This window comes from Micromys minutus (genome assembly GCF_963924665.1).
Source record: "Micromys minutus genome assembly, chromosome: 21".
In the NCBI taxonomy this organism is placed as follows: Eukaryota; Metazoa; Chordata; class Mammalia; order Rodentia; family Muridae; genus Micromys; species Micromys minutus.
In genome coordinates, this window is record NC_137956.1 from 39865707 (window position 1) to 39877774 (window position 12068).

Genomic DNA, 12068 nt, shown 5'->3' on the forward strand with positions numbered 1-12068 from the left:
ACCTGCCTCTGCCTCCCAAGTGCTGGGATTAAAGCTGAGTCCTGCCACTGGCTGGCTGTAAATCTTTTTTAGAAGTGGACCTCTTTCCCTGCTCTCTTACATATTCCTCCTGAATGGACAGCTCTCTTCCTTTTTCTCTCCAACATACACATAGAGCACGTAAAATTATAGCGCGCACACGTACTCAGAAAACCACAGTTAAAGACTACATGAATACAAAAGCCATTGAGGGACATTTCTTTTACCAAGTTTATTATTTTAGGAATCCAGAAAGAGGCCAAAGCAAGCCTACTGCTCTTTCTCAGGTGCGAATTTCTGAAGAATATTCTTAATTTTCTGGCCGATTTTCTTAAGCTTTTTAGCAATCTTCCCTGCACCTTTTCGGAGGAGTCCACCCAGCCGGGCAACTTTCTTGGAATGAAAGGGCTGCACGCCAGGCTGTGTACCGGGAAGAAAAGAGTTCCTTGTAGGGCTGGTCCCATGGCCCACCCAAGATCCTTCCCCACCTAGACCACACTTCTGGGATACTCCAAAAGCCTCTGGACCATATTCAGCCTTTGGGACATGCATCTGGATCCTTAAGCCCAATAAAAGATGAGAACCCAAGACCTGGAATAGCAAGGGACTCCCGAGGGTCTAAGATAGCATACTCTAAGATAATGCTCTGGGCTTTAGCAGGACTAAGAATATCTAGTAGGGTGTGTTAAAACCCTGGTGAAAAAATCCTCACCCTGGAGTCCTGTCACTCTTAGTGAGGCTTAAGAATCTGCATCCCTAATAAGTTCCTATATAGTCATATCTAGCCTGGAACTCATTATGTAGATAAGACTGGCCTAGAGCACATGGGGATCCTCCCACCTCTTCCTCCCAAGAGCCAAACTTTGAAAGTCACTACTCTAAGGGATGACAGAACCAGTCTTGAAGCAAGGGGATGAAGGGGAACTCTCTCTTCTGCTCTGGGTAGCAATAGGGACTAAATGGTCCACAGGATAACTCATCTTCCATCCCCCTCACCATCCCCTGCATCCCACTCACCTCGTTACAGCTGATGTCAAAAGCATCTTCATCCAGGTTCAGGGTGACTGTCCCCATACACTGCTTCACCACCTTAAAAGAGAAAGCCCATGGTCAAACTAGAATTCATTTGCCATAACCATTAAACCCTAGTCCACTGGATGAAAACAGTCCCTAGGGACTCCTTGACTAGTTCCTCAAGAGGCACCCCACCCCCAGCCTTACCCCTTGTTCCTTGAAGGCACATTGCTCAGGTAGTTGCTGCACTGTCTTGCTACAGACAGTCTCCTTCACTCGGAACGTCACATACTTGGGAGTATCTGGGTCCTCGTCCTGGTCGGGAGAAAGTAGGGACACTAGTCTCAGGTCCATTCTCTACATTCAAGGATCAGTCTCTTGACACACACCAACATGGTGGCCTTCCAGCAGTACATGTTGGGTGCTGAGACTGAATCTAGTACTGGAGTACAAAGGAAAGAGAAAATGAGCCCCCCTCCCCCGCTTCCTCCCCTTACACACAGTGAATGGGAACAGCCCTCAGACAGCTCCCCTTCTGGAAAGGGAGAAGGAAACCAGGGTCTTCCTAGAGGATCAGGCATGCTCTTAGGGACCTCAAGGCTAGGTAGAGTCCCTCACTGGATATGGAAAAACTTAACAGCAAAGGAAACCAATTCCCAGAGCCAGGGATTCCACCCTGTCCCTGGAGTGGAAGTCCCAGGCATTTTGTGCCACACCAGGTATTCCAAGGCTGAAAGCTGGCAGTCTGGAAGGAGACAGATTTATGGAGTCTCCTGAGAAAAGGAGAGACCGTACTGAAAGGAGGAGGTGCCTTGGGTTAGAACTTGGCTCTTTCTCTGCCTCACCCCTTGGGGCTCAGAATCCAGGTCCAGGAGACGGTAGAGATTGGTGTCCAAGGACTGCTGGTTGAAGTGATCCACAGCACGGAGTACAGCCTGCCTGTAGCTGAGGGTCTGGGAGATGGCTAGAGGCAACCCCAGACCCAGCAGCAACAACAGTGATAGTGACCGCCACAGGGAAGGGACGTCCCTATGGGACTGCATGGTTCCCAAGACTGCCTCCCCCAGGTCACGAGAGCCTCATTTATTCTCTTCTTGAGCCTGATGCAAAGTCGCAAACATTCCTTCCTGGCCCACCCTGCCCCTGGCTGCCTGCCAGGGTGTGTGGGCTAGGGCTTGCTTCAGACTCTTGTTGCCTCATGAGACTGGATGGTGAGTGAGTGAAGTCTGCTAGCATACCAAATGAAGAAATAATTTCCCCATCTCCTTGAGATGGCCTCGGCTTCTCCTGGGCCCCAGAGGGACTGTCTTATCCAGCATTGCTCAATGGAGTAAAAACCCCAAGAAAGGAAAAGAGCCGGTGACTGTCGTGAGTCTGCCTATTCCTTGGGAATGAGCCTAGATTTAGTGTTCACTGACTGAGGACATTTGAGTGACAATGGCTAACCCACTCAGACACACCCTCCCAAGGGAGAAGTTGCCCCTGCCATTCAAGGCCATAACAGCCTTTTCTCTGGGTCTGATCCTCAGAACCATTGAAGGGTCTGGAAGAACAGGGCCAAAAGAGGTGAAGACTAGTAACTAAGCATTACCATTTCCTAAGTGATGTGATAACCAGCCTGTACCTATGTGAACAGTTTATGTGGTGCTGGGACTTGAACGTGGGGCTATGCTTTATCATGGAAGCTTTCTAGACACATCACCAGCAGCAGTAACCACACCCTCTCCTGGATCCTTCTCAGCTGCCTTTCTCAAGATAAAAATGTCCCTATCCTCCTGTAGATGTGGCCTTTAGCCAAAGCTTAAGGAACCATGAACTCGGAGATTCAGATCACGTAACGCCAATTCATTGTAACTTATGTTCTGAGAGGTGCAGAATTGGCCCAAGATGCAACTCTCAAGCTCTAATGGTAAGAAAACAGCCCTTGGAGGAGGCACAGCAAGGGTGACAGGGCAGAGACAGTTCTAAGGGACAGAGGCAGGATGACTACTATGAGCTCAAAGCCTTACTGAACTACCAGGTGAAACCCTATTTCAATCCCCCAAACCCCACCCACAGAAGAAAAGGGCTTCAGGGTCACCCTTAGCTACATCAAGTTTGAGACCAACTTGGGCTGCAATGAAAGCCTGCCTCAAAGTAAATAAATAGATACATCGGCAGATAGACAAATAAATTAACAATTAAAAGAAACGTGTCCGGGTGCTGGGAATCGAACTTGGGTCCTCTTGCAAGAGCAGTATATACACTTTACCAATGAGCAATTCCTCCAGCCCCAGTTAAGTCACGTGTTAACCATTTGAAACTGTAAATTTCTTGTAGACCTCCACTATTCACACAATTATAAAAATCACTTTCCTGAACAAAAGAAGAAGATAGGCATAAGAAATTCAAGGAGGGCTGGAGAGATGGCTTAGTGGTTAAGAGCGCTGACTGCTCTTCCAGAGGTCCTGAGTTTAATTCCCAGCAACCACATGGTGGCTCACAACCATCTGTAATGAGGTCTGATGCCCTCTTCTGGCGTGTCTGAAGAGAGCAATAGTATACTCACATACATAAACTAAATAAATACTTAAAAAGAAAAGAAACCCAACCAGTACAAGGCATTTATTTCTCAACCGAAATAAAAGGTCTCACCTTTAAAAAATTATGAATTGTCCTGTATAGTTATGTCATTAACCTTAAACCTCTGGAAAAAGGGACCCTCAGGCTTGTCTCTGAGCCATTTTCTTTTCGTTTTTTAAAGATTTATTTGTTCGTTATATATAAGTACACTCACTGCAGCTGTCTTCAATCCCACCAGTGCTCTTAACCACTGAACCACCTCTCCAACCCCAAGCCATTTTCTTGATTTCCAATTAATGTACAAGAGCCCTGCCCACCAAGGGCAGTTCCATCGCTGGGCAGGTGGGCCTGGTTCACACAAGGCGGATGAGCCTGGGAGGGAGCCAATGAGCGTCGAGTCTCTATGGACTCCGCTTCCCGTTTCCGCCTTTAGTTTCTTCTGTGGTAGAGGTTTAATTATAAAATGAAATAAACTCCCCTCCCCAATTGCTTGTGGTCATGGTATTTATTACAGCAACAGAAAAGCAAACTAGCACTATATTGGACTCTCCAAAAAGAAAAAGAAAAACTAGAACATTATTCATTTAATGTAGTTTTTGAAAAGTTTAAAAAACTGATTTTCGCTTTTCTTTTGCTCCCTTGCTCTCTCTTGCTTTCTTGCTCCCTTCCCTCTTCTCTCCCCCCTCCCTTTCCCCTCTCTCTCAATATGTTCATGGTTGGCCTCTATGCCTCTAGTTCTCTATTCCTCTCTTCTTTCTCCCTTTCTGCCTCTACTATACTCTTAACTCCCCATGACCTGAATAAACTCTATTTTGTACTATTAAAAAAAAAAAAAAAAACTGATTTTCTTCAAGTTTTTTACAATAAAGTTTATAAGTGAAAAAGCATGTAATAATAAACATACTTCTTTCATCTAAAAAAAGTTTAAGAGATGAATAAATGTGTCAGTCAAAACATTAATTTTGTACCCTACAATTATACTAAGTATAAACTTTAGAACTACTCTAGTCTGGCAGAAGGACTCAGCAGGTAGGTCAAGGTGCTTGTGTCTATGCCTTATCTGAGTTCAACCCCTGAACCCATGTGGCAGGAGAGAGCTCCAAGTCCTGAAAGTCATTTGTCTTTTTGCTTGCATACACCCTATCACATGCATGGTGCACACACACATAAAATAAATAAGCCTAATGAAAATGTTTTAAAGATTTATTTATGTGTATGAGTTACCACACACACATGCACATTCTCATACTCACACACGCATGCATGTGTACCTGGTGCCTACAGGGGAGGGAATCAAGTGCCCTGGAGTTACAGACAACTGTGATCTGCTATGTGGGGACTGGAAACTGATCTGGGACCTCTGCAAGAATGGTATGCACTCTTAACTGCCCAGCCATCTCTGCAGCCCTATAAAATGTTTATAAATAAATAAGTCACAGGGAGCTGTAAAGCACTGGCTGCTCTTCCATAGGACTCAGGTTCAGCCTTCAGCACCCACATGGCAGTTCACCACTGTGTCTAACTCTAGTTCCACGGGATCAACTGACCTCTTTCCGTGGGCATTGCATGCACGTGATATACTGACATATGGGGTGCATGGATATACACGCATACAGGCCAAACACCCATAAACGTTTAAAAAAGAAATCACAAGGCCAACAAGATGCCTCAGCAGGTAAAGACACTCCCTCCCAAGCCTGATGGCTGGAGTCCCATCCCTGAGATCCTGATGGAAAGAGAGAAACAACTCCCAAAAGCTGTCCTCTGAACTCCACACTTACATCATAGCACATATGGACACATGGGGAGACATGCACACACATACACATGCATTCTAATTAATTAATTAACTGATTAATTAATGTATTTTTACATTTATAATAAACTACAAGTACCAGAGAAACAGTTATCTGGAGCATTAAAACAGGAGCCCTTGGGGGCTGGAGAGATGACTCAGTGGTTAAGATCACTGGCTGATCTTCCAGAGGTCCTGAATTCAATTCCTAGCAACCACATGGTGGCTCACGACCATCTGTAATGAAATCTGATGCCCTCCTCTGGTGTGTCTGAAGATAGCTACCAGCTACAACACACACACACACACACACGTATTTCTTTTTAAAATATATACATATTTCTATATATATATATTCCTTTTTAAAAAGACAGGTGCTCTGTATATTCTATAAAGAGGCAGTGTCTGTGCTTTTAGAGTTGACATTACTGTACTCTCCTATACAATGTCCAGGATGTGCTAAAATGTACAGAACACAGCCTGGAGAGAGAATGGGCCAAAGCAATGGAGGAGTCTAGAATCCATATGGCAGATTCTGCTCTCAGCTCCCCATCAGATTGGCCATGTGCCTGTGAGGCCCGAAATAACTCTTGCCTTCAGATGCTGTGGGACCCTTAGGGACTTAGACAGGACACTTGGGAGGTGGGCAGCGTAGGTGAATGTTGCTGATTGCACAGGAGGAGGAAGGAGAAGTGGGCTCTGTGCAACCTGGTTTCACGGTGCAGCTATTGCTCCAATGGCCTCTTGGTCAAGCAGGCTTTGCACATCAAGCCCTTTATAGCAGCAGAGACGGGGACAATCCAAGGACATGAAGCCCAGTATTATTTGGCTGGTTTCTTCACTTTCCTTATTGGCTTCCAGACCTCCATGTTGGTCTCTCTTTTCTTTTGTCACGATCACAAAATGACTGGGCAAAAGATCTGAAAAAAAAAAAAAAAAAAAAGGAAAGATTTGCTTTGTTCATGTTTTCAGCCCATCTTGTGGGGAAGGCATGGCAGAGAGCAGCTCACTTCAAGGTGTCCAGGGAACAGGTGGGGGAATTTGGAGGAAGAGAGGAAGCAGCTACACTTTTGCTTCCTTCTTTTATAGTGTTGGGGGTGGGTGTATATGGACCTACATGGAGGGCTGAGGACAATTTGTCAGTTCTTTCCTGCCCCCATGTGGGCTCCAGGAATCTAATCCAGCTCCCCAGCCTTGGTGAGAAACAAGATTAGTTTCTGCACCATCTCCCTAGCCCAGACCCCTCAGCCTATAGGCTAGCACATTACAGGGCTTCCCTCTTCAGTTGCTCCTTCCTGGAAGCCCTCTCACAAACGCCTGCAGGACCTCAGACAGTTCTCTTAACCACTGAGCCATCTCTCCAGCCCCCTTGGGTTTTCATTCTTACAAACTGATGTCCCTCAGGAAGTCACAGTCCTTTAAAGTGAAGATTTCACATACATAAAATAAATCAATTTTAAGAAAGGTATGGTAAGATTACCCACTTGTAATCTCAATACTAGGAAGGTCAAGGAAGGGGTATCAGAAGTTTAGGTCAGCCTCAGCTGCATAGGAGGTCAGAGGCCAACCTGGGCTACCAGAGACACTGTTTAAAATGATGATGATGATGAGAATGATAAGTGTGGGTTTTCACAATCTAATCCCTGAGGGCCTTGTTTGCACCCAAACAGACGAGACTCTAGTAATGCAAATTCAGGGCTAGCTTAAATTACAAAATGCAATTATAGAGTTATGATGGTTAATTTTAACTGTCACTTTGAGACAATCTAAAGTCACCAGGAAGAGCTGAGAAATGATGACATAGGTACTTCATCCCAGCACTCAGGAGATGGAGGCAGGAGACGGAGGCAGGAGACGGAGGCAGGCCTGACTCTGAGAATGGAACGAAGGAAAAGAGACAGAGCAGAGGGTATGAAACTGGGTGGGTAGAGAGGTGGGAAGGGTCTGACAGGAGATGAAGCAGGAGTAAAACATGATCAAAATGTAACGTGATCAAATGTATTGGTGGTGGCGCACACCTTTGATCACAGCACTTGGGAGGCAGAGGCAGAGGGATCTCTGTGAGTTTGAGGCTAGCCTGGTCTATAGAGCAAGCCCTAGGACAACCAGAGCTACACAGAAAAACCCTTTCTTGAAAAAAAAAAGTATTAAAATATTGTGTTGCTAAAAAAAAAAGAATGAAAAAATCAATAAAGAAAAATATTTTGGGGGCCAGAGTGGCCCACATCTTTAATCTAAGCACTTGGGAGACAGAGGCCAGCAGATCTCTATGAATTCAAGGCCAGGCTGGTCTACGTAAGTGAATTCATTGCTAGGGTTTCATAGACTCAGTATCAAAGAAGAAGGAGAAAGAGGAGGAAGGATAAGAAGGAGGAGAAAGAGAAGGAAAAGAGGAAGGAGGAGGAGGTAAAGGAGGAAGAGAAGGGGAGAGAAGGAAAAGGAAGGAGGAGGAGAAGGAGAAGAAAGAAGAAGAGGAAACAGTTTTCCTATTGGGGCAGAGGCTCGGTTGGCAGCGTGCAAGCTTAGCACACAGTAGGCCACACACACTGAATGTGGCCATTAGTGAAAATGAGCACCATTGCTGTCTTCTGCTGCTCAGTCCTGGCTGATGAACCCAGTCCAGACAGTCCTAGTCTCAAAAGCCTGGTAGCCACAAGTGTCCCCAGACCTGCACCCTGAGAGATGCCTAGAACTGGCTCTTAACCAAAGCTCAAAGCATGTGTAATGAGATATGGTCCAAGTTACAGGCTTGGGCCTTCCTTCTGGATTTTCACTCACCAACATGGGATGTTATCCTTTGGAATGGGGAAGGCTGGGTGTGATGTGAGGTAGGAAAGGAATAGGTCTTGAGAAGCCTTAGAGCCTCCCAAATGGCTATCTACTCCCTGGGGACAGGAAAGCCTGTGTGATCCCTCAGGCTAGCATCAATCCTGACAGAACCCAGGGAAGGATTTGTTCAGGCAGCCCTCAGCCATAACTCAGATGCAGTCACCTGTTCCCATGCCATATAACCTGGTCAAAAGGAGACACATCGAGTTGGAGAGCTGGTGACATGGTACTTGTCACCAAGCCTGACAACCTGCACCGAAAGGAGAGAACTGGCTCCTGGAAGTAGTTCAACTTCCACCTGTATGAACATTCTCTCTCTCTCTCTCTCTCTCTCTCCCTTCCTCCCTTCCTCCTCTTTCTTCTCTCTCTCTCGATCTTTCTTTCTCTCACACACACACACATACTCTCTCTCACACACTCACTCTCTCACACACACACACTCTCTCACATACACACACTCTCACACACACACCACGTACATACTCTCACACACTCTCTCACTCTCTCTCTCTCTCTCTCTCTCTCTCTCTCTCTCTCTCACACACACACACACACACACACACACACACACACACACACACACACAGAGCTATGGGCAGATGAAGAAAGAGAGGAGGAATGGGAAATAGGAGGGAGCCTCAGGAAACCATGTCACCCACCAAGACCCAAGGATTGAGAAAGGCAAGGGCACCGCGAAGACACCACAGAGCCCCATTTCCGGGTCTCCAGCTCCCCCTTGCCCCTACCACATACTTCCCTTCTAAGTGCACCTCCGAGCAGGGAGATCGCCCCTAAGTACGGGCTAGACAGAGTGCGTAGCTGTTTCCCAGAACCTCCAACTGTTAGGAGATCCCCAGAAAGTTGCAAGGCAACTCAGCCCTTGATGGCTGCAGCTTCTCACATCTGTAACCTCAGCATTCAGGAGACTGAGTTGGGATCACATGACCTGGGAAGCCAGCCTCACCACACAGCAAGATCCTACTTTGGTAAAGAGTGAGTTAGGGAGGGAAGAGGAGAAAATAGAAGAGAGGGGTCTGGAGAGATGGCCCAGTGGTGAAGAGCACTGACTGCTCTTCCAGAGGTCCTGAGTTCAATTCCCAGCAACCACATGGTGGCTCACAACCATCTATAGTGGAATCCAATGCCTTTTTCTGGTGTGTCTACAGTGTACTCATATACATAAAATAAAATATTTTTTAAGAAAGAAAATAGAAGAGAAAACAGAAGAGAAGGGAAGGGAAGCAGAAGGAAAGAAGGAAAAGGAATGAAGAGGCCTGGACACAGAGTCTTCCTTTAGTTAACTACATAATGGCTCCCTGTCGGCCAGTGGCCTCTATTCACTGTCCTCTCCCTCACCTTTGCCCTCTAGAGAATCCTGTCTCTCGGAATGTCCACTGCTGGACACTGGCTTTGCAGTAGGATATGTGACTATAACCTCCATAAGTTAACTGAGGATCAACAAGACAGCTACTGTATTCAGACTACTTTTTCTTTTTTCCCCCTTTTTTTCTATTTAGATTTATCTAATTTAGGCATATGAGTACACTGTCACTCTCTTCAGACACACCAGAAGAGGGCATAAGATCCCATTACACATCGCTCCAGCCCCCAGACTACTTTTTCATGACTAGAAATTGAACTCAGAGCCTCACATATGCAGTCTTCTAAAGAGCATGCCCGCTACATGCTCTCTCTTGCTAGAACCTTGAATAGGTGGACTTAGGCAAAACTGAGACCAACAGCTGTCAGGGGCTGCTTCATAACTTGAACGGCCAGCATAAATTAACGATACAGCAGTGCTCTAGGAAGAATATGAGCCAGCGGGGAACGAGCGCCCTCTGGTGGTCTCCCTCGGTAAGACCTCAATCTCTTGGAAGAGAAAAGGTTCCGAGAGACTAACACATCTCATCACTCCAAAACTTAAGTCAGACTCTTTCCCAAAGAGGACAGAGGACAGGGTAATGACTCCTTGGAGACCTTTTACACAGGATACTATTTACACACTGGGTTCTCGTCCATGACATAAAAATTTCTCCTGGTTGCTATGAACCACGTTTTAGGCTGTTGCTAGTCATGCTGCCTCACGGGAGCACCTAGCTCCTCCAGAAAGACCAAGGCCGTCTTCCCCGCTAAGCCTGAATCCCACTCTGGAGAAGCCAAAGGGCTCTCTCTGAAACCGTGTCTTTGTCCTTTTTGGAGCAACTGGAAAGACGATTGGAATCTGGAGAGTGTCATCATGAGAAAGGCTAGGCGGACAGATGTCTCTGGCAGGAAGTGGTCAGCTCTTTCAGAACTTCTAATGATGGTTGCTGGAAGTAAGACCAGGACTGCACATTGCTTGCTGAATTCAGCAAATGAAGGCCCCTGGAGATCCTGACAAAGCCTGTCTCCCACCGAGCGGAGAGGGTGAACGTTTGAATAGATTGGGTTCAAGAGGAAATGAAAGAAGTCTGAGAGACAACCGAGGCAAGGGTGTCTTGAGGACTGAACCTGAGTTCTTCAGCATTCACTCTGTTACTGAGCCATGTGCTCAGCCACGAAAAGGAAAGTAGTGTCATGAGAATGTGGTTGTTTGTTTGTTTTGAGACAAGATTTCTCTGTGTAGCCTGGTTGTCCTGGAACTTGCTCAGTAGACCAGGCTGACCTCGAACTCAGAGATCTGCCTGTTTCTGTGGCAGGATGAAAGAAACGTATGTGCCACCACCACAGCTTTAAAATGTTTTTTAAAACTTGACTATGGGGCTGGAGAGATGGCTCAGTGGTTAAGAGCACCGACTGCTCTTCCAGAGGTCTTGAGTTCAATTCCCAGCAACCACATGGTGATCTCTGTAAATGACATCATGGTGTCCCAACTATCAGAGAGCTGCACATGCCTGAAATGCTCTAAATTCAACACCATGTGTTTTTGTTTAAAGCCATTAGGACAAGATAGAGAACATGTCATCTATGTAAAGCTCAGTGAATACCCACAACCTGAAGAAATTCAAATAGCCAGCACCCACAGCAACAAAAATGGAGGCTGGAGAGAAGGCACAGAATTTAAGATCACTGGCTGATTTTCCAGATGACCCAGGTCCAACACCCACATGTCAGGTCCCAATCATCTGTAACTCCTGTTTCAGGGGACTTGACACTTTCCTCTGACCTTAGCAGACACCAGGCACGATGTAGTGCACAGACACATCCAGACAAAATACCCAGACACAGAAACTTCTTTAAAAACGGAAACAAAACAAAATGTGCTTGGGAAAGAAAGGCAGAGAGATAATCTGGAGTTCCGGATCAGCATGGTCTCCATAGCAAACAGCAAGTTCCAGGCCAGTCAGACTTACATAGTGAGACCCTGTCTCAGAAAAGGAAGTAATAAAATAAAAATAGATAGAAGCTGGGCTGGAGATAGAGCTCAAATGTTAGTACTAGCCTAGCAGGCCTGGAGCCAACCTCCAGCACGTCAAAAACCCGTGCGCTATACTCAGGAGGTACAGACAGGAGGATCAGAAGTTTGATATCATCCTCTAGTAGGCAGGTAGGATGGTTCTTGCTCCCAAACGGGACTGCTTGAGTTCGATTCTCAGGACACACAGGATGGAAGGAGATAATTTACTCCCAGAGTCTCTCTCTGTTTCCATATGCACACAGTGACAGACATGTACCAACCCCCACACACAAAATGGATGAATGAATGAATGAATGAATGAACGTAAAAGAAAGACACACACTCACAAATGGAGGAACCTGAGCTGGTGAGACAGCTGAGATGCAAAGCTACCAGCCTGCATCTAATTCCTAGGACCAAAGTAATGGAAGGATGGAATTGATTTTCCCAAGTTTGCCTTCTGACCTCCACGTG

The 12068-nt window shown here is 46.2% G+C and overlaps 1 protein-coding gene across 1 annotated transcript; it reads right to left on the reverse strand.

The window, feature by feature from the left end:
* Window positions 1-288: 288 nt before the first annotated feature.
* CAMP (cathelicidin antimicrobial peptide) lies at window positions 289-2075 on the reverse strand (the record flags this gene model as incomplete). The annotated part of the gene is made up of 4 exons (XM_080934684.1): window positions 289-438; window positions 1036-1107; window positions 1240-1347; window positions 1878-2075. 4 exons carry the CDS (start codon window positions 2073-2075, stop codon window positions 289-291), a joined length of 528 nt encoding a protein of 175 aa, XP_080790810.1.
* Between the last annotated feature and the right edge of the window lie 9993 nt (window positions 2076-12068).